The sequence below is a fragment of the Perca flavescens genome, chromosome 15, assembly GCF_004354835.1.
Source record: "Perca flavescens isolate YP-PL-M2 chromosome 15, PFLA_1.0, whole genome shotgun sequence".
Lineage (NCBI taxonomy): Eukaryota > Metazoa > Chordata > Actinopteri > Perciformes > Percidae > Perca > Perca flavescens.
The window spans coordinates 9,057,393-9,080,789 of NC_041345.1; the positions used below are offsets into that span (position 1 = coordinate 9,057,393).

General features: G+C 41.5%; 1 protein-coding gene across 1 annotated transcript in view; it reads right to left on the reverse strand.

Moving 5' to 3' along the window:
- The window catches only part of cacna1aa (calcium channel, voltage-dependent, P/Q type, alpha 1A subunit, a), an 89,715-nt gene that overhangs the window by 47,394 nt on the left and 18,924 nt on the right, over positions 1-23,397 (reverse strand). Inside the window, exons 4-18 of the mRNA XM_028599201.1 lie at positions 13,684-13,775; positions 12,575-12,727; positions 11,857-12,044; positions 9,381-9,484; positions 8,949-9,064; positions 8,047-8,077; positions 7,843-7,931; positions 6,767-6,973; positions 5,952-6,064; positions 5,212-5,324; positions 4,989-5,120; positions 4,680-4,752; positions 4,268-4,385; positions 3,199-3,266; positions 2,909-3,015 (exon numbers count right to left, since the gene is read on the reverse strand). Of these exons, the coding sequence (XP_028455002.1) occupies positions 2,909-3,015; positions 3,199-3,266; positions 4,268-4,385; positions 4,680-4,752; positions 4,989-5,120; positions 5,212-5,324; positions 5,952-6,064; positions 6,767-6,973; positions 7,843-7,931; positions 8,047-8,077; positions 8,949-9,064; positions 9,381-9,484; positions 11,857-12,044; positions 12,575-12,727; positions 13,684-13,775 (1,704 nt within the window). The remainder of the gene's footprint in view (positions 1-2,908; positions 3,016-3,198; positions 3,267-4,267; positions 4,386-4,679; positions 4,753-4,988; positions 5,121-5,211; positions 5,325-5,951; positions 6,065-6,766; positions 6,974-7,842; positions 7,932-8,046; positions 8,078-8,948; positions 9,065-9,380; positions 9,485-11,856; positions 12,045-12,574; positions 12,728-13,683; positions 13,776-23,397) is intronic.

Below are 23,397 nucleotides of genomic sequence, written 5' to 3' on the forward strand. Positions count from 1 at the left end.
AGGAGAATAACACTGAGGCAAGTCAGCTTTTGTAATAATAATCTATAATCAACCTACCGATTAAAAGTATACAGTTTAATGAACAGGCTTTATGCACCCCAAAATCCCTATCAAGCTCAATTGAATAAATGGCAAAGTCACAATGATCACAAGAATCTGTTATTGGTTATAGCGACTGAGTTTATATCTACTTGATAGAGAAACAACCAAAAACTGTCAGTGACCACCTTTCTTACCCAATAAAACTTCTGCCACTAATCAACTTTAACTACCTTTTCTCTCAGAGCCAATAGTCAACCACAATAAATGCAACAAACCGTACTGTGAGGCGCAGGCAACAGAAAATGTACTCCCCCAAAAATGCCAACACAAATTACAGCTAAAGAAAGCCAGGTATGTACTTCATAAAAAAAAGTTAGGAACAAAAGGGACAAGGAGAAAAAGGAAAGGAGGGTTTTAAAACAATATAAAGCAGGGAATGGTTGTAAAGTCAATAAACAGAAAGGATTCAGAAATGAATAAACAAATAAATAAATAAATACCAGTCCAGAAAGGGGTCGGTAGCGTTGTGACACTCACTGTGTACTTTGTTGCTGAGGAGGGAAACAGCTGGTGAGTGAGATGGCACGGAAGAACAGAAGGAGGATTTCATTCCAAAATGGGCTATCCATCAACCATTTAAAAAAAAAAACAGCCAGCTTATCCTGACAAATGGTCACTATTTGAATAAATTGTGCTGTAAAAACTAAATTACTGCTAAAATGATTCAAATATATTCCTGAAATGCAAAAGCTGAACAAATCTCAAGACATTTTAACATTTTTGCTAAAAAAGATTGAGCATTTTGGAATGCAACCCTTCACACAGAAACACACACATACACACTGAAAACACATACACCCAGACATTCACACACACACACACACACACACACACACACACACACACACACACACACACACACACACACACACACACACACACACACACACACACACACACACACTGCAGTTTGTTCTGTGAAGCTAAAACAATCCTATTTATTTTTCGCTGTCCTCCTTTTTGCACACTTTCTCACAAATTGCATCTTTCTTGCATCACTCACTTATTCTGCATGACTACTGCTGTCCTGTCCTGATCATTCTTTGCTTCTTTTACCATATCTTTCTCAACTCCTAGCATTATCTCTGACGTTCCTGTCTGAACAGTATCTTTATTTTTTTTTAAATCTACATTTACATGTTTCTAGCTTTCTTTTTCCAGTTAATTAGACTTTTGTTCTGAAAATTCTTCATTTCCTACCCTACTTGTCCTTCAGTGTTTATATAATTTAAAAAAAAGACATTGCCCTTTTTCTCGCTTCACTTTAACAGTCAAATTCCTCGTTGTTTAAATCTAATGTCCCTCTTCAAAATTACACTACGAGTAGTATTTGTAATATGTGTTTACCATCAATGAGAACAGGCGTTTTCCCCCATGATTTTAGTGCACATTGCAAAGATATTGCACTAAAAAATACAATGTACTCATACTGTTGAGCCTAAGTTGATGATGATAAACCCTACAAAGGGTGACACAAAGGGTTAAAAAACTAATGAGAGCATGTTATGCTTTGCTATAGAGCATGCTAACAGTTTATCATAATGCCAAGACTGTTATCACAAGCTGTAGTGCATTAACTACTGAAAACACAGTAGTGAAACTCCTTCCAGCCTTTTAGACAGATTCACCAATTTGAATTCCTGCAATCTGTTTAGATTGTATGGCTGTTTAAGGGTGCACTGTGTCATTTTGAAAGTACTAGTGTTATGTAGCCGTACAACTATTTTCCATGGGTTTTATGGAGCTTTCATGGCAGCCTCCTTTCTGAATCTACCATAGAATATCTTCTTAAGAGATTCTTCATGCTCCACTGATGTCCCCAAGTTTAAAATCCCTGGTTGGAAAAACAAGTTCTTTCCCCATCAAATGTCAATGTCTTTCCTTCGTTTATATTAAAAAAAGGAGGGATTTTGGATTTACACTGATACAGTGGAATGGAACGCACACTGCTGCCCTACATTACTAGAACTGTGATATACAGTTTATTTAAAAAAAAAAGGTGGCCAGGTTTCTGGGTAGATGTTTGGGCAAACCTCTCTCTCTCTCTCTCTCTCTCTCTCTCTCTCTCTCTCTCTCTCTCTCTTTCTTTCTCTCTCCCTCTCTCTCTCTCTCTCACACACACACACATACACACACGTGCATTGCATTGACAGATACATATTTAACCTCAATAGGACTCCCAGGTAAGGGTTACTGGTACACAGATACAAATGCTTACACCACAGTGTAGTACAGTACACAGCACACACAGTGTGATTCACAAAATGATGAACAATCATTGACCATGTGTATGTTTGCCTCTTGGACATGTTTGTTCATTGCATCTACTGTATACGTGTGAAATATTAAGTGGGCGGAGGCTGATGTGTCAAAGCGGTAAAGGTCAGAACCGTGTGTATGTGTTGTGTGTGTAGTGTTTCTAAGCAGACGTGGGCTCCCCTGTTGTGCGTGACCTTTACCAGGAGTGAAAGGAAAGACCCCTGTGGTATACAGAGAAAAAAGATCAAAGACTCTGACTCTTCTGACCAGAGGAGGGCTGGCCCAGATCAATCCACACTGACTTGTGTGTGTGTGTGTGTGTGTGTGTGTGTGTGTGTGTGTGTGTGTGTGTGTGTGTGTGTTTTAGTATGCATAAAAGAGTGTGACAAAGAGAAATAGAAATAAAAGGAAGAAAAGAGAGAGAAAAGCTGACAGAGAGAGGAAGAAAAAGAAGTGCAAATGTTCCATCCTTAAAATCCCTGCCTGGCGTTTTACTGTAAAATGGGTACAAAAACAAGAGTGCACACTAAAAGAGTCAGAAACTCACGCTGCAATGGAGAGGTTAGCGGCAGACAGTGGGCTGACTTCAGCCACCTCCTTGGCTTTCTGCAGGGCAATCTTCTGACTGGCAGCCTCCTCTTCCTCTTGTTCATCCTGCAGAAAGAGAGATTAGGAAGGAAATCAAAAGCAAAGAGATGTATGAGATGAGACTAGTGCAAATGAGGGAAACAGAAGTCATTTTTTGAGTAGAGGAGCATAAACCTTGTGATTTTTAGCATTCAGAAAATGAATAGTAGCCTACATAGTTTGAAAAACAAGAATTGGACTGTCGTATACCTTGGTCAGTTCCTGTGCGTTGGCTAAATTGTCCACCGCGATAGCCAAGAACACATTCAGCAGAGTGTCTGAGCACGGAGTTAAAGGAAATCCAGCATGTAGGAGTTTGTTTGTCCATGTGTATACAGCATACACATACTAAAAAAAACCAGAATGATCTGTTGGATTTTACAAGAACCAATGTCTTGCCAATATATCCATGTTACAATAACAACCCCGTCAGTTTCTGGTTGGACTTAGTGGCATACATGACAAAAAAAGATGCAGATTACAGAATGAGCACTATGGTGATTAAGATTAACAAAAAAAGTCTAAATATCTGTGTCTGTACATTTTTAAAGCATAACTGCAAATGTCTTTATTAGTGCTGTCAGACGATTCAAATATTTAATCGCGATTAATCGCATTAATGTCATAGTTAACTCGCAATTAATCGCACATTTTTATCTATTCTAAATGTCCCTTGATTTCTTTTTATTTTAATGCTCTTATCAACATGGAAAAGTGGATCGGCTTGCTTTGTGCTTTTGTCGCCTGGCTTTGACGAGGGGGCGGAGAATTCACATCAGCTGTGTGCTTGTGTGCAGCGGTATTTCAGACTGGACATGCTGCGATGATAGCTCAGTTCACAATGACAAAACACACAGATCACTTTGGTCTTGTCAATGGAACCATTTGGCGACTTTTTAAAAGTAAATTTACCATTCCGAATCTTATTGCCATCCATTTCGGCGTCTCGCGCTCGCCATCCACTCAGAACGTAACGTTAGCCTACTACTCTTTGGCCGGCTCACAAGCCCAAACAAGTGTGTGCGGCGTGCCTGTTGTTTTGTTTCCGGTCTAGCTGGATCCGGTGTGGTGTTGTAGTTTTCTAACGTTATTAGTTGTTGTAATCAGCATGTGAAAAAAACTACAAAGTTTGCTAGGCCAAAAAGAACGTTAATCTCGGCGATAAAAAAGAATTCACGCCGTTAAAACGCGTTTAACTGACAGCACTAGTCTTTATATATATACAGTATGTGTGTGAGTGCTTTGTGTGCTTCTTTGCATTTTCACTGTCAAAGGATACAGTTGCCAAAAAGTGTGAGCACAATGAAGAAGACAGAGAAGGCCATGCCCTTGTTGACTCCGCCCTGAGACTTGATGCCATCGTACATCACCATGTTCCAGTCCTCGCCAGTCAGGATCTGGCGCGAGCGCACACACACACACACACACACACACACACACAGATGATTAATTATGCTTTGATATAAACACACACATACACAATATTTATTCATCTAAAATGACTAATGACATTTAAGAAATCAAAAGTACCGTTCTACATTTTTTTTTACATCTTCCTCGGGTGCAAATCCTCTTAAGTCCTTTAATCGTTTTGTTCTAATCCAACCCTGGTCTTCTCCTACCCTTCTGCCTCCCTCCCTCCACCAGCCTCGCCCTCCCTTCCTCCCCTTTACATCTTCTCCTCTGCTCACCTGGAACACTGTCATTATTGCTGCGGGGAAGGTATCGAAGTTGGTCGGTGGAGTGCCATTTTCAAAATTAAACCTAGAAGGGGAAGAAAATAAATGGGTGAGAGAGATTGAAAAGAGAAGTGAGAGCAAAAACACAGAAGCATTTTACAAGTAGAACAAATGTTTTCTGTTTTTTTTTCCTTCTGAAAACTAGCAATTAAGAGCAACCAATGTCTTAGTAGAATATCAAATGCGAACTATTGAAAAGGAAGGCGAGGGGTAGAGAGAGACACAGAGAGAGAAGCCAAGGTAAAGGAAAAGAGCACTGACTGTCCTCCGAAGAGCTGCATGCCCAGCAGAGCAAAGACTACTATGAAGAGGAAAAGCAGGAAGAGCAAGCTGATGATGGACTTCATGGAGTTGAGCAGAGAGACGACTAGGTTACGCAAAGATGCCCAGTACCTGTTGGAAACAGACAGAAAGCGTGTGTTGAACTGGGTGCAATGTTATGTCCATTGTATGAATATAAGAAATAAAATTATAAAAGACTCACTTGGTGACTTTGAAAATCCTCAATAACCTGAGAGCTCGTAGCACACTGATGCCAAACGACGTGCCCGGCTGGATGATGGACCACAGCACTTCAAATATACTACCACATATCACCTAATACAAACACAAGCATATGCAAGCATGTGGTTATTCATCATAATGAACTAATACTGTGCACACATCAGCAAATCATCACTGTATTTTTGTCGGTTTGTGCATGGTTATGTTAAATGAGTGTTTGCACCTGCTTATGAGTAGGGTTGGGCATCGAGAACCGATTCGTTTAAAAAATTACGATTCCAGTAGAATTGTTTCTTTATTGGAATCGTTTGGAATCGTTTAGAGGATTTGGTTTCAAATCCGATCATCGCTTCCCAATTAAAGATGCGCAAGTTTTGGTTTCCGAAGCGGCTAGGCGCTTGTTTTGTTGCAGCCTTGGAGCACAGTAAGCGCTAAGTGCTCTAGTGTGGCTTTATTCTACATTGAAAAAGCCCTGGAAAACTGCAAACCACCATTGAATCAAAATTAAACTTTCTTCTTATTTGTGAAAATATGCATGTGACCCGTTTCAACTGCACCCCTCAAAAGACTCGGAATCGAGAATCGATAAGAACCGGAATCGAAAGGAATCAGGAATCGTTAAAATCCAAACGATGCCCAACCCTACATATGAGTTTGTGCTTGTTGTGTGTGTTTATTTGTTTGTCTTTATGTGGGGTCACCAGGTGCTGTGGCACTCACAATGCAGTCGAAGCAGTTGAAGGAGGAGTTGAGGTAGGCCTGCTTGCCCAGGCCATACATCTTCACACACATCTCCGTCAAGAATATCCCCAGGAAGATTAATTCAGCAAAATCTACATGGAGGGAAGAAGACAAGAAGAGAGAAGAAAGAATGGCAGCGTTTTGTGATAACTGTATTTAAGCATACATTTTAAATACAAAAATAAGGCATTTTGTAATTCGAGTTTGTTAATAAAACCTGCAATTTGTTAGCCTGGATGCCAGCCAAACTTAGCCCTGCCCACAAAATTCGAGGTCGGGAGGTTATCTGAGTATGACCATGTCAGGCTAGCAATTTGTGTCAAAATACATTCAAATTCTTCAGTTTTTGTATTCTTAATTACCTAATATGCTTTTCACTCATCCTCTAAGCTCAATCTCTCACTGTGTTCTTTTGTATCCTAGGTTGCGCCATTCGGGTGAAGTATAAACCACGGGTATAATGCTTATATAAAATATATAGTTTTAATTTCAATGCATCTTCTGGTTTCTATATTTTGTCTTATTTTTATTTTGTCATTTCAATTAAATTTAATCCCATTGTGCGTGTTTGTGTGTGTGTATATGTAACGTTTATATTTTAAAACCCAGAGAGAAACAGTATGAATCTGTGCGGAAGACATTGCGTGTTTGGATGTGCCTGTGTTAACTGCTTGGGTCAGCTCTTTCATGGATTTAGTCACATTTACTTAAGAATTTTCTCACCCACTCCCTTCCAGTAATCTGTGATGAAAGTATTTGTGGAGTATGCATGTATCCCCCTCCCTCCTACTCACATAGAAAATCCGACAGTGGGTCTGGCTGGTCATAGTGCACTACAGCCACACACATAGTGTTAAGGCCCACCAAACACAGTACGGTCCAGTAGAAGGCCTGGGACTTAACAACGTGTCGGATAAGGAAGCGTAGCCGTCGCTCCCGCCGCTTGAAATCTGATCCTTCGAGCTTTGAGCTCTTCAAGCTGGCACGGGCAAACGGTGAACCTGAAAGGATAAGCAAGGCAAAAGGTTCAGTGTAAGCTTAACAGTGAAGGGAACAGCGAAGTGAACAGTGGTTTATTGGGTTGCTTGTGTACATTCAGCATCCTGGAAAAGCAGAACTGTCCACAGTGTCTTCTGCCTTTCTGATTTGTGACTTAAACACCGTAAGGAGGTACAAAACACTCTACTTGAGCATATACAGTAATAATGACACATGCAGTAGATGATCCCGTTGTTGCCATGGGAAGTAGAAGATTATGGGGAATAAACAGAGTGAATGTCATTTAGGAAGAATAGTTCAACTTGGATTCCCCTGATCAATCTGCTCATGAGAAGAGCAGGCGAGTACAACATCACTTCCACTAAACTCTTTTGCTTCTTGAAATACTCTCTTTTTTTTAATATCTGATCATATTTTTAATTACAATAAATATTGATGCATAATTCATTTTCAGACGCATATGATCTTTGCTCATTTTAGCAGATTATACTGTCTGTTGCAGTGTCCAAATTACATGATGTCTAGCGCACAACAAATCGCACATTATAAAAATTCCTTTGTCTTAGGAGGAAACAGGGAGAATTGTGTAGCATGAGAAGGCTAGAGGAAGAGGGTTTGGAGGAGAGAAGTAGGAAGGAGAAAAGAAAGGTGGAAAGATGAGGGGGGGTTGAGGAAAGGGGAAAAAAGTAACATGAGGAGAGAAGTGCAGAGCAGCAGAGGAGAGGAAAGGAGAGGGAAGGAGAGGAGGGTCAGGTAATGCTGATATGCAAGATAAGATAGCATCTGTATGTACCTGTGGTTTGCCTTTGAGTGAGTGTGTGTGTGTGTGTGTGTGTGTGTGTGTGTGTGTGTGTGTGTGCGTATATCTTACCTACTGCCAGATCTCCGTCCCCTTCCTCTGGGTTTAGCAGCTCAGCTTTGCTCTTATGGTTTTTTGTGGCTCTTCTACGGGAGCCTGTAATAGAAAAAAATAATAATGTTTAATCTATAACACAACAGAACAAGTATGTTTAATTTATTTGTATAATATTTTTTTTTTTAAATCAAATCAAAATGCATACCATCATAATCATTTTCATTGTCATCATCCGCCAAGATGACCTCTTCTACAAAACATGCATGAACAAAACATGTTAATATGCCACAATCAATTCATATTGAATGACATCAAGAATATCTATCAATCTTTTGTTATCATCAATTGCCATTTCTCATTTTAATTAAAAGTGGAAACAAAGTCTCTGGCCTGCACCTGTGCTTGCAACTCATCCCTCCCTCTTTTGTTTTTTAGCTTCCTTGTTTTTATGTAGATGGTCTTTTCAAGAAGATCAAAGGTCTGTCCTTTTTTATCGGCCCCTTTATCCACTCCTTCCAACATCCAACATCCAACCCTCCATTCCTCTTATCTTCTCTACATCTTTTCTGCCCTCAGCAGATGGGTCGGAGTAAAAAGACAAGAGAGATGAAGAGAACTACGGTCTTTAATCCTTGCCACAGCAATGCAAATCAAGGCTGTTGACATATATTTACCTATACAAATGGTTGGTAATTCAGGTTTGTTTGTGTTACATTCTGAGGAGAGCTATACCTACATTATACCGCCCCAAAAACTTGCCTGATAATTTAAGCTTCATGACTGAGTTGTTTGATTGTGAATCGTGATAGCTAGTGTGCTTCTAACTACTTCAGTACAAAGCTCATATTTTATTCTTGCAAATAAAATATAATTAAAATAAATAAGCATCACCCCAGTGACTATAGATCATTATTTGCTGCATGCTTCACAGTCAAATCCAAATTATCTTCACTCCAGGCAGAAGGTGTTGAGTTTGCTTTAAAAATGTCTCCAACATTTTTATTTATTTTTTAATTTAGTGACAATGGATTCATTGTTTTTAAAAATGGGGGCCATTATTTATATATGTGTCTCTGTGTGTGACAATGGATGGATATTGTGTGGATGGATATTGTACATACCAGCTTTGCAGATCCACTCCAGATAACCGTTGAGTTCCCTTTCAATCTGCTGCTGTCTTCGGAGCTTCATGAACTCACTCCTGTTCTCCACACGCTCTCTCTCTTTGGCAAACTCCCTGCAGAGACACACACACATCAACACACACACACATACACACACACATGCCACACAAATTTAGACACTTTTAATTCAGACACCATGCATTGTTAGCATGACATACATAATAATAAAATCAAATCAAATACAATCATTTTTAAATTTGTTTCCAAATCTATGCTACTACTAATTAACATCTATAGAATAAATAATATATATACGTAAATATACGTACACACAACCTTTACAATACTGTATATTTGTCACAAGCACCCTCTCACAAACACACATACACACACACACACACACACACACACACACACACAAACGCTTACCCTGACAACACACCCAGCACCAGGTTGAGCATGAAGAAGGAGCCGATGATGATGAGGGGGATGAAGTACATCCAGTTCCATGCACTCCCTGAGGCATCGTTGCTCTGGAAACACACACACACACACACACACACACACACACACACACACACACACACACACACACACACACACACACACACACACACACACACACACACACACACACACACACACACACACACACAGAGTAATCAATGTTTAGCTCTCGGACACAACTTATAATGACCAAAGATCAACAGAGACATTAGACATTCTTGCGAACACGTCGATTAAATCCGTGAAAGGTAGAACGGTACAGCTGCATGACTCAGTTTCGGTCCATCTGTGCTGAAACTGAAGGGTTTGTTAAAGTCGTAGCCATGCACTAACGCAAATACCAGTGCAATTTATTACGCCTGCTTGTCAAATTAAGGTGCATTTATTAAGTGTTTCTCAAAAGCTATTCATATAATTATTGTTAAAAAAAAACCATCTGGATTGAACATCATGTTAGAAAAATTTGCCTTAAAGTCATCATTAAATGTCCAGACAATGTGGCCATTAAAAAAAATGCGGGGTAGTGTACTCAAAAGTGCTGTCTTCCGCTGCTGGAAATATTAACAACAGCAGGGCTGACATGATTTAGCTTTAAGTCATCTCAATAAGTAAATGCATATCTGCCACTCTATTTAGCCCCTCAGCGCAGAGTAAATAATGTATAACAAATGCTTTGGTCTCTCCCTCTCTGTCGCCACCACCCTTCTGACCAGACCCTACTTCCATTTTCTTTATTCACTCCTTATTGTTTTTTCTTTCTCCTTGTGCATCCTTCTTCGGGCCCATTTCTACTTCTTTTGTCTTCCTTATTTCATTCATTTTGATGTTTGTTCATTCTTTCCTTGATTCATAACTTCATACCTTACCTCATCCCTTCCTTTTTTTCGTGAAATCTGTCCGTTCCTCGTCACTTTCACTGATCAGCGTCTTCACTCTTTTACCCTTTCCCACCTCCAGACCCCCTTTTCTCTTTCGCACGTTGCGCTCTCTTTCTCACAGCCTCCCTAACGTCCACCTGTCTCCTCCTTCCCCCATCTTTCCTTAATCCTGCGTGTAAGCTGGTATTGCTGCTGTGAACCCAATGTACCGCAGACCCTTTTTTCTACCATTAAACTTTTATCGCTCCCTTCCCCAGCAGCTGCAAGAATAACTTGGGCTGAACAGGCCCTTTTAAATATAGAGCAGCACCGGGAAGGAGGGACGTAGGGAGAGACACACAGAGTGAGATGGAAAGAGCGGAAGGGAGGAGATAGAGCTAAGAAAGAAAGGAAAGAAAAAAAGGAAAGAAAAAAAGAAAAAGGAATAAAGAAAGAAGAAGAGCAGTGGGAAGGATAAGATGGACAAAGAGGGAGAGACGATGGGGAAAGAGACGACTACAGTACAGTAACACTCAAAGACCCTCATCTACCTCTGGTTTCTTAGCAACCATTGCCACTGACAGCAGGGAACTATTTAGTCTTGGGCATGAGTGATGACACTGTTCAAGACCTGGTACTTATGTTATGGGCAGACTCACTGAAAATCATTGGACATTTTAACACTTGAATCTTAGTATTTTATGAGAGAAAATAATCTTGGATGGTTTGGTTGTGCCTAGTCTGGGAAAACCCTGACGAATTTCCGGCAAATTTGAGATTTGCTCTGCAAGTCAGTCTGGCCAGGAGGCCATTCAAGCCCATTTCCAATTTTTCCAAATCGAGGCACCAATCACAACCGTTGAGGCTGGCTTTACACGATGACGATAGCGCAGCGACGGCGAGTAGCTTTTTGTTTACATTCAACATGACGGCTACCGAAGCGCAGCAACCCGTTGATGCCGCTGTCGCCGCTACGTCACCCGGATCGTTGGTCTGATTGGTTGAAGGACTATCCAATTGCGCCCAGAGGAATTTGCACGGCGTCCATTGGTGACGCCCCTTTGGAAATGAGCTGCGAATGAAGTTTGCCCAGACCCAATCTCAGCTACAACTGAGAAGGGTCTGGTGTCAACCAGGCTAACTATTGCCAGGCATGTTGGACAAACATAAGACTGAAGTTCAGCTGTATTTGACTGGGTATTACATTTTTGCTTTTTTTCCCCCCAGATATTGCATGGCAGTTTTATCCACACAAAATGGCCACAAAAAATGCATACAAAAGTGCCAAACCAAGGCATTGTTCTTAACAACAGGGTCGGCATGGCAAACAAACTGATATTGTATAATTTCTACTCTGAATCTAATAATTACAACATCTCTATTCTTGCCTAAACTTATTGGCACAGAGATCTTCCTTTTATTCCGGCTTTACCACATTCTTAACTTTTATATACATGCTCTGTTTTTCTGGGGAGGCTGAAGAGGACAATAAGGTCACTGAGTGTGTAAATGGGTTCCGGACACTGTTCAGCAGTACATACATAGTAGAGCAGGTCAGTCCAGCCCTCCATGGTGATACACTGGAAGACGGTGAGGATAGCAAACAGGATGTTGTCAAACTGGGTGATGCCATAGTTTGGTCCCAGCCAGTACGGTCTACACATGGTGCCCTCTGGACACAGCCGTGACGGAGGCTCTGTCCCACATGGAAACTCTTCTCGCATCTCACCTGAACATAGATCAAAGTGGGGAGGTGTTTCAAAACAGAATCCAGGCATATACAGATAGACTCAATAGACCAACAAACAACAAGTTTTCAACAGTATACATTTTTTATAGATGGAATATTATTTATGATCTCAACTCCATACATGGGAAATGAGGGAATTATGCAGATATTAGCAATGAATTCAACAACATTCATTATACTAGACTAACTTCCCATTAGATAAACATGAAGTGTATTTATTTATTTATTGTTTATTTAGCAGGGACAATGCACAATATATATATATTGTATCAGATACACTGTATAGCTAAAATGAATATGTATAAGTATTAAGTATTATTAAACATTTTAATGCCAAATATGTTTTTTTTTTAACTATTGTTGTCTATCTCAACCGGAACATGTCTTTATTGGGGGCAAACAGTTAGCCATTTAACCCTAGCAATAATGGCACGCACGCACGCACGCACGCACGCACGCACGCACGCACGCACGCACGCACGCACGCACGCACGCACGCACACTTTTACCTGTGTGATTGTCAAAGCAGGTTTTGTGGAATTTGCCCATGTAGAACTCCAGGCCGATGATGGCGAACATGAGGATGGCAAAGAAAAGAAGCAGGCCAATTTGCAGCAGAGGAATCATGGCCTTCATGATGGATTTGAGCACCACCTGTAAGCCTGGAGGACACAGTGTATACAGTATTAATACTTTTATAATCATTAACATCCATCATCAATTTAATTCCGAGGTCTTTTCAACTATTACAATCAGGTGCAGGGATCTACAAGGTAAAAAAGGTGCAACCTGCTTCTTCCTCCCTCTATTTATTTAGCAGTTACAGTAAACTCTTTACAAAAGAAATCCCTTCATTTCCTCCATTACCAGCTGTTTAATGTTCAGCATTGTCATAATGATAACCAGAGATATGATAAGACCATCAGTTTATGACTATATCACATACTTATTTTGCTGCCCCCACTGGAGGAAGCAGCCTGTTACCTGGTAGACACTATATATATATGAACCTGTGATCACACAATATAGTCAGTATATGCTACACATGTAGTTGAGGTCAAAATCATAGGTTTTTGTCATAATGTTTCTAACAAACAAATGGTACCAAAGGCCACATTTTAAAGTAAGTTTTATTTAATACTAATGGTTGTTTTTGTGAAAACCGAAATGTATATCACATATTGGAATGGAACTCTAATTTGGTCTTCACAGGAAGCTCAGTGACTTTTATGATGAGTAAGCCTTGGTTTGCTTGTTCAGCCCTGTAGTGGAGTCCACGCTATTAATAACACTGCAGTGGTGCTGGAACACTACTGCCGCTATAACATTTAAAAAAGGAGCAGAGAGTGCATAGAAGAACCACTTTTGTTTGAACACATTGGGTGCATTATGCAGAACACAGAAGCTGCATAAAACTTTGACATAAAATGCTTCTCCGTGCTATTTTGATCCTCCAATAAAATCTGAAACTGTTCTGGAATGTAATTTTCTTAACAAAGGGATAACAAAAAACTGTTTGGTATCAAGGAAGTAGGCTGGCGAAAAACTGTAAAAAAAAAACCAAAACAAACAAATAAAGAGTATATTTTTCAACGTCAAATGAAGAGTTTTGACTTACTAGGAATACCGGACACCAGTTTGAGGGGTCTTAATACTCGCACAGCCCTGAGGGTCCGCAGGTCGAAATCTGAACCCACAGTGGACAGGATCCTAAAGGGATAGAGACAAATGCACAAAAGTGTGCAAACGCAATCAATATTTAAGCTAGTCAAGCTTGTACCTCTCAGTCAGCCTCACTCATACACACACACACACACACACACACACACACACACACACACACACACACACACACACACCTCTTAAACACAGCCCCGTGCCAGGTCATTAAAAGCAACTGGGTGAGCACTGTATGTAAATCCTGTAAGAGCTGAGCTGATCAATAGCGCTGACAAGTGAAGTAGGACAGAGAAGTGTATCAGGACGAGAAAGGGATGGGCTGAAGGGACAGTCTTTTGTAACAAGATGACAGAGGGACTATAAAATGAAAAAGGAGAGATGGAGTGATGGGGAGGAGAGGGGCGATGAAAGAAGGACAAAGTCAGAAGCATGGAGGGACAGGGCAAGAGAGAAAGGCAGTGAGAGAGAGAGAGAGAAAGGCAGTGAGAGAGAGAGAGAGAAAGGCAGTGAGAGAGAGAGAGAGAGAAGGCAGTGAGAGAGAGAGAGAGAGAGAGAGAGAGAGAGAGAGAGAGAGAGAGAGAGAGAGAGCACTGGCAGATGGTGAGAATCAGAGATGCTGACTTGCTTATTTCTACTTATTTTTATTCTACGTTTGAAATGTTTCTCTTCGAGCCATTGCCAGACCGCAAGAGTAAACGTGTCATGGCGTGTGTTACAGCACCTGTATCACCGCTCGTCTGAATAATGACTCGTAAACAGCATATGTGTGTATGTGTGTACTTCAGATTGTTAAGATGTTCCCTTGTGCCAGACTTCCAGTCAGTTCCCTCGTCTGACGCACACTGTGAATCATCCTCCTTCCCACTTCTCTCTCTCTCTTCTCTCTCTCTTTCCATCTCTCTGACACATTTCCACTTCCCTCTGTTCCACTAAGAGGCCCAGTGACACAGCAGAGCTTTAATCACAGGTTTGAAAGTCAGCCTGCATTGCTTGGAAACCTATGAAATTGGCAAGAAGGAAAAAGTAACACCGACCCAGGATCTATGGGTGAATGCTGTATTGAATTACCAGGATGCCCCACCCTCACCCCCCCCCCCCCCCCCAGTGGTATGTGCTCCATCACTAGTCTAGAGTCCTTGCAATGGCATTGTGTGATATCAAATGCCTCATCACAGGCTCCTGGTTTGGTCACAAGGCAACACTGTACTTCAGCTGTGTGTGTGTGGCTAAAACATAATGGCAGATGTGCCGTTTGTCAACTCACTAAACCCTATATTGTCCAAAGAAATAATAAAAACATTCAGATGTAATTGCTGGAAGTGATATTCAAATTATAGCTAAACTACTGTGCTTATTAGTGATAGCTAATTACTGTATCAGTATCATCGTATATAGCAGCCAATAATTAACTACGACTTCTTAACTTCATATTTTAGGTTTCTCGTAGAACACGTTTACATGCTTTAATGTCCAAAAAAAACTCATTTTTTTCTCACACTGTCTGTCTGACTATTACCTGTATTGACCCTCTGTCTGAAACGCTTCGTTTTTAGCGCTTGTCTCTTTGAGCCCCCCTCCCGAAAAAAAACAGTCTAGCTCAGCTCTAATTTGTCAGCGTTTCTGGGTCTGCCGCATCTGCGCCCTCGGCTCCTGTCATTGCAGCCTGAGAATGACTGCAATGGCACCGTAGCGGCAATTTCTCCCTATATATAGTATAGTGGTGACATCACGACCGTACGAAAGTCCCGACGCCTCGTTGAAAAGCACAGTTTCTGAGGGCTGTGGCATTTCCCTGTGGATTGAGGGTTTTGACATTTCACAGTATGGTTACTTTTAACAACCTTTAACAAACACTTAAAAACGTTACACATGTAAATTGTACTGTAGACAATGCAATATCAATATATTCAGCCAAGTAGGTTGGTGTAGGTATGTTGGGAAATATATATATATATATAATGTTGAGATTTTTTTTAGGGTTAATAAGTTGTTTTATTACTTTGACACATTGTTAACTAATGTATAGTGCTAGTCTTAATAACAATATAATATTGTGGAGAACTCCGCTTCAAAGGGAGGTGAGAGTACAGGCTTAGCTACACAACGTCACCCACAAAGCAGGTAAACATTTATTGCTTTGGCCTAGAAGATACTAGGCAACACAGAACACTGCATAGATGCAATAGAGGATGGCACTAAAGGGCCAGGAGATGTAGGAAGGGAAGGTGAAATACAAGGGAAGGTGAAATACACAACGTCTTGCACAAGGGAAAAGAAACACAATGAGTAGAAAGGAATAGTCTAAATAAAAGATAATGATAAAACATGTAACAAAATTCAGACGGATTTAGAAGTCAGACTCCACAAATCAGTGGAGAGTTAAAAGTGATATGATAGGATAGTCAGCCTTGGGGACATACAGTTTTAAGCTTAAAGCATTATATTTACAATATAAATGGAGCTGTATGGGTGTGAATGCATGTGTGCAGACATGAACCAATACGCACAGACACGCACACACACACACACACACACACACACATTTTCATATACACTTGTGTATTACATATTAGTATGTCTGTTTTGTATCTCTGAATACTTTCTTGCAATACACATTATGTTATGTAATTTGTTTCTGTGACATGACTGATTATAGTAAAATAGTAAAAACACTGATGATGATGACTACGATGGTGATGATGATGATGATGATGATGATGATGATGATGATGATGATGATGTTGACAATGATGATGGTAATAATGAAGAATTTAGTTTCTAAAACAGCATCTGGCGTCACAAACTGTGTCAAGCCGATGAGGCAGTCCTCATTCACACCATCTCCACGGTTACTGGGCCCTTTCTCATTCATAAGAGTTTCCATGGCAACAGGGACCTTGGCTCATTGATAGAATCTCTGTATCACCTTGGTAACAGGGCCAAAGGAGGAGCATGATTGATTGTTTTTTTTGTTTTTTTCTCATCTCTTCTCTCTATAATGTAAATGCATCACAACTCACACATGTGCACGCACAAACAGAAATAGGCACAACGATAGCACAAAAGCACACACAAACACACACATCTACAGAGGCGCTGGTTGGAGATCAAACGTATTGAGTAAGAATAATTTTATTCACATATGCACACTAGAAAGTAGGTCATTTGGAATAACCAGTGGACAACAATTTCTTCCTTGCCAGGGACAGAGATGCTGCCTACAGCACACCTTATAGTACACTTGAACTAAATACACACAGACGTAAACACACCTGCACTGTATGCAGAGGAACGCAGAGAGAATCATACTAAGCAATATTGCTATTACACAATCTCCCCACCGACCCGCTCTCATGGGACACCAACACATTATACAAACACAATCTTTTTTGCCCGCTCTCTCCGGCTGCTTTCCGGCTGACTTCAGCTAAATGTGGCTAATTATTTCTGTCCACATCACTGACCAAATCACTTCATCTCTTCTCCAAACTCCCCACTTTCCTTGTCTCCTTGCTTGCCTATATTACCATGATTCAACTAGTTCACACTTACAGTTTTTCTCAATTGCTTAAACACTATAACCAGGCTTTTGAACTAAAAGTTCAAAACCATAACGCCATTTTTCAAAAAGCACACCCATTTTACTAAACTATAAACACTATTCCCTGGTTTTGACACATGAGTCAGATTTGTTGAACTGTTACTGCAAAACTCACACACCAATCAGAATCTTTCACCAATCTTTCAACAGATAGATAAAATGGTCAGAGTCAGTTCATTGAGTTTTGGAACAATGGATCCACAGAGAAATGATGGTCGAGGAGGGAGAGGGAGAGGGAGAGGGAGAGGGAGGGAGAGGGAGAGGGAGAGGGAGAGGAAGAGGAAGAGGACATGGTCGAGGAGGAGGAGGAGGAGGAGAAGGAGGAGGACGTGCTGAAGGAGGAAAGCGAGGAGGGAGAGGAGGAAGATGTGGTGAAGGAGAAGGAGAAGGAGGAGGAGGAGGACGAGGACGTGGTGAAGGAGGAAGGCGAGGAGGGAGAGGAGGAAGACGTTGTGAAGGAGAAGGAGGAGGAGGAGGACAAGGACGTGGTGAAGGAGGAAGGCGAGGAGGGAGAGGAGGAAGACGTGGTGAAAGACGAGGTAGAAGAGGAGGACGTGGTGAAAGACGAGGTGGAGGAGGAGTAAGGGCAAGGAGACAAGCAGTCTCGGATGAAATTCGAGCCACTTTAGTGGACCATGTTCTTGTCCGTGGTATGACCATGAGGGAGGCTGGGCAATGAGTCGCTTCACCGTCGCCTCCATCATCAGAACCTTCAGGTAGGAAAACAGGTAGGTGTACTTACAGTACGACTGCTCTGTACAGTAACTTTTGAGTGCTGTACTCTGTGCTTTGACATCACATGCACTGTTGTACTATGCTTCTGTAATACTAAATAAATCCATAAAATGTAAGTAATGTGTGCTTCTATTTTTGTAGGATACAGAGACGACCATTTGGTGGTGGGAGGCTAAGGCTTTTGTCAGAGGAGCAAGAGAGGGAGCTTGTAAACATGGTCATTGCCAATAATGTAATCCGCCTGCGAGAGATTCAAAGGAGAGTGATTGAGGATAATAATCATTTTCAAGGAATAAATTCCATCAGCCTTTCCACAAGTATTGTGCACCATCACAGTATAGCAGTCTATGCTGCCATTTGTGCCCTCTTGAACTGTGCTTCAGGGTAGTGATATACTCTATTGTGTTTTGATGTGTTTTGCAGAGAATCTTTGAGATTGAAGGCTGGCCTGTTCCACCTGAAATTATCTTTGTGGATGAGGCTGGTTTCAACCTCACCAAAAGAAGGAGAAGGGGGAGGAATTGTAAATGTCCCTGGTCAGCGTGGAGGGAATGTCACGATGTGCGCAGCCATCAGCCAATGAGGGGTACTCCACCGCCATGCCAGTCTAGGACCCTATAATACTATGCTCCTTCTTGCATTCCTTGATGGTCTAAGAGAGCATATGTTCCAGCTGGACCACAGGGAACCAGCACAACCAGAGCACCCTCACTATGTTGTTGTTTGGGATAACGTCAGCTTCCATCGCGCTGCTCTGGTTCGTGACTGGTTTACCAATAACCCAATATTTTCCAACCTCTTTCTGCCTGCATACTCTCCATTTCTTAACCCAATAGAGGAGTTTTTTTTGGCATGGCGGTGGAAAGTGTATGACCGAGAACCTTATATGCGTGTTCACCTCCTTCAGGCCATGGAAGAAGCCTGTCTAGACATATCCGTAGATGCGTGCCAGGGGTGGATCAGGCATGCAAGAGGATTTTACCTCCGCTGCCTGGCTAGGGCCAATATAGCCTGTGATGTGGACGAGATTCTCTGGCCTGACCCAGAGCAAAGACGTTCTGATGCAGAATAATGCAGAATTTGTTTTTTTTTACTGTGTAGTACTGTAATACAGTTATGAATAAAATGTGCCAATGTAACCATTGGTTGTGTCTTGTGTTCACCTGAAAAGGTTTGTGGCAACATAACTTAACAGTTTCGGAAATGTTGTTTTGAATTTATTACACCAGTGTGTAAAACTAAGTTTTAGTGTGTATGTTGTGACGGCTTGTGTGTCCCGTCTGAGGTCAAAGTTTGGTTTTTCAGTAAGAGTTAATGGTTTTGATATAGTGCTTCATTTTGACCTGAAAATAGGATGTTTGGTGAATTGGGTGAGACGTTATGGATTTGTGTTTACTGTTTTGAGAATACGAGGCATAGTTTCAAGAAATGTGTTTAAGCAATCGAGAAAAACTGTAATGTCTCTCAATAATTATAAATGCTTTCTCATATCAATATTATATCCTACCTTTGCAAGCAAGGGTGTTCCTAAGATCATCAATATATATATATATATATATATATATACAGTATATCTCAATATAATAATATAAAATAAATATATATCATATTATTCCTTCTAGAAGAAAATGTCCCACACAAAGAACCTGAACAAGGGTACAAGAAGGAGGAACGGAGAGGAGGATGCAAGGCAAGACTGGCTGTAAACTAAGGGTAATTGGACTAATAATCAATAGTGGGCATTAAAAAAAACAACTAGCTTATTCCCAGAGCCAAATCACTCATGCAATTTACAACAAGAGATAGGTCAACACACACTTGGGCACAGAAACAAGGGTGCACACAAATCCGCTGACATCCAAGAAGGTTGTGCAGTGAATAGCTAATCTATTCAGACATGTTCAACAGACAGACAACAGACAATCGCCATATGTTTGTTAGTCTTCATATGTGTCACCCAAGGAAGTGCACTAGGATTCAGTAGGAAATGGAAAGGAATGTTTGAAGTGGAAATATATGTGTGTGTGTGCATGCATTGGTCAGTGTGTTATCAAAGGTTTTGTCCAGGGGTAGGTAGAAAGGCCAAGTAGCCTTTCATCTTCAAAGAGCTGCACTGCTAAAAACACAACCCCCATTCATAGAGAGCACACAACAAAGAATGCGTGTGCATGTGTGTGTGTGTGTGTGTGTGTGTGTGTGTGTGTGTGTGTGTGTGTGTGTGCGTGCGCGCGTGTAAAATGTATTGACTTCAGTCAGTGTACATAATGTATCATGGGAATGTACAGTTTTGCTGTAAGTGCTGCAGCATATTCTCTGTCTGTATATCCTGCTGCAGCTTCCTGCTTTACTGCAAAATGGTAACAACACAGCTGGTTGGCACGGACCACTGGGTGTGTTGTGTGGTTGTTTACATTGCAAAATACATATATTGTTTACTTTTTCTTTATTTTGACTCATTTTTTACATCTCCCTTTGCTTTCCTTTTTCTAAATCTGAGCTTGCAAAATAGTGCCTCATTATATGTTCTCACCAATTCAGACTTTCAGTCTTTTTCACTGACTAATCATAGGTGCCCAGAGTGATTACTTACTCGGACAGTCCATCCACAATTGATCAAGTTTTAGCCAAGGGGGGGTCATCTGACCCCCTGTGTGAAATACCAAACTCCTTCCTACACAAAACGCTTTGTTTGCATCACGTAAAACTGCAGTAATCCAGGGGTATTTCCCTACCCAGTCCTCCCGGTACCGGCAGAGAGGTTTTTTTTAGCTTTTTAGCTACGTGTTCATCGTGTCCCGGGACGCAATGAGCAGCCGACGGGAGCTGGCTGCAGGACGACTCAATCACCATGAACAGTTTTCTACTCGAGAGTCTGCTCCTGAGACTTTGCTCTAATTTCTGGGACAATTAGGACAGGATTCGGGATTCGGGACAACTGCTTGGATTTCGGGACTGTCCCGAATATTTTTCGGGACGTGTGGTCACCCTAATGCATACCTATTAGCAATCAGTACAGGTGGAGCAGTGATCACCCTGAGGCCAGCAGACACATCACATCTGAAGAGTCTACCAACAGACCTATTGATGCTGAGAGGGAGGAGCCAGCATCAAATATTGGGAATGCAGCCGAAAGGGAGTGTTAAGAGTCTCAACGTACACAGCAATGCCCATGTTTGTTGGTTTCAACAACTAAGTTATGAAGTACTTTGCAGTTACAATTTTGTAAGAGATGGGTTGTCATCACAGACATAGGCTTTACTCTCATCTGGAAGAAAAAAATGTGCTGCTTGCACGTTGGATCAACATCTCCCATACAACACCGGCAATTCCTGTGGCTATTGGAGACACTTATTATTTAACTGCCGTGTCATGCTTGCTCAGAGGGTTTCACTGTCAAAACATAAGCTTTCCTATTATGAAACAAAGAGGGGGCGGGGGGTTATGTGAGATCAGGCATTTACTGGAAGTGTTAAGGACTGCATTGCTTCCTTCTGCTCTACCTCTCTTTCCTCTCCTTCCTCCTCTCTGCATCTCGCTACTTTCTGCTGTCTTGCTGACACTCGTCTTCTCACTCGTCTTCTCTATTACAGTCACACTGTTGTGCCACGCTGAGATGAGCTTGGCTTCATGATTGCTCTTATTAAAGCATGAGGACATACAGCCAGGATTTATGCTTTTGCGGGGGCTCTACACAGAGCTTATGCCGTAGCCTACGTAAGTGGCCTGAGGCTTATACGTGTGCGCTGGTGTATGCGTCGCCCTAGCGTACCTCTTTAAGAAAATAGCAGAGCATGTGTGTATGCTTGGGAGTGTGTGGTAGGGCGAATGAGAGAGTGACGGGGATTAGCTTCGAAAGCGAGTACCGACTCCGGAGGCGTAGAGGGAGAAACAAAGTGTCTCCCCGTGCTTTCTGACCACGGAGGAAAAGCTCTAGCAGGAAACGTTAACCCTCTCCCTGATTTCATGTTGTTCACGGAGAAGGAGAACCCAGAAATGAGTACGAGGAAATGCAACGCTACCAAGCCACGGCCAAGCGGAACCAATCGCAGTTGTTGTGGTCTGCGTCGCCGCGATGTGTAGTTACATATTTGGAGAGGTGCAGGTCAGGCTACGGCGTAGGGTTTGTATCTACACGTACCTACATACGTACCTACGGCATGGTTTTAACGCAGACGCATAAAACCCCATGAGTGCTGACTCACTCAGTGTGTGTGTGTGTGTGCGTGTATGTGAGTGTGTGTGTGTGTGTGTGTGTGTGTGTGAGAGAGAGATGGTGGATGGGGGGGGGGCAATCACCAGTTTCCCTTTGTCAGCAAAGATACCCAAGGTTTATGTAACCCATAAAGCTCTCCAAATCACCACATGCATGCACACTAACATGCAATGACATCAAGATATTAATCTGTGGCCAGCACTCCCAAACAATCATTTCATTGGATACAGTAGCCTGTAGTAACACAGTTTAACTACGTGACTTATCCAAAGAATGAATTACACAGGAAAACAGTATTACTGCTGTCAAAATGCAGTGATTTACTCTATGCCAAGTTGTTTAAATAGACAGAATCAGTTTCATGTGAAGTTTTGTGGTTCAGTTAACTGAGAGTATTATTACATCAACAATAACATATACTTTTGAAGATTTTCATCTTTTCACTAACTGATCACTTATGCAATCACAGTCATGTATATTAAACATTTAACAAAAATTGCACCTATACAGCAGCATGTGGCAATTGTAAGCATACCATCACACAGCCTGCAATACTTGCATGAGATAAAAAGGTGCCTTCAGTGAAGGAATGTCATTTGACAGTGGTTGGACTGATCAACAGATAGACAACAGCATAGCATAGACAAATCAGTGCACCTCTTCTACATCGCTGAAATATAAATCAGTTTGCATCTAAAGCCAACCACATTTTCATGTGTTGTTGGTCTTCATTCATGTTTCTCCCATCTCTATTTAGCTACCAACCCCTGTTAATGTTTGTAAATCCTCACTTCATACCTTCTATCCAATGTGTCTTCCCTCTGTGCCCCCCCTCTCTGTGTAACAGTGTGTGTTACTGTGGTGACATTTGTCCACTACCCAGGCTGCTGGCTGCCTGCAGTTCTGCTCTGTGATCTGACTGCTGCCTTGCCCAGAATGGGGCCATTCATTAGAGAAAAGGAGCAGGGATAGGACACACACACACACACACACACACACACACACACACACACGTATAAACACACTAAAAGACATGACAAACTACTTCATTTTCTGCAGTTTTAGTTGATTAAGAAAAGGGAAAACCACATCTTAATTTCACC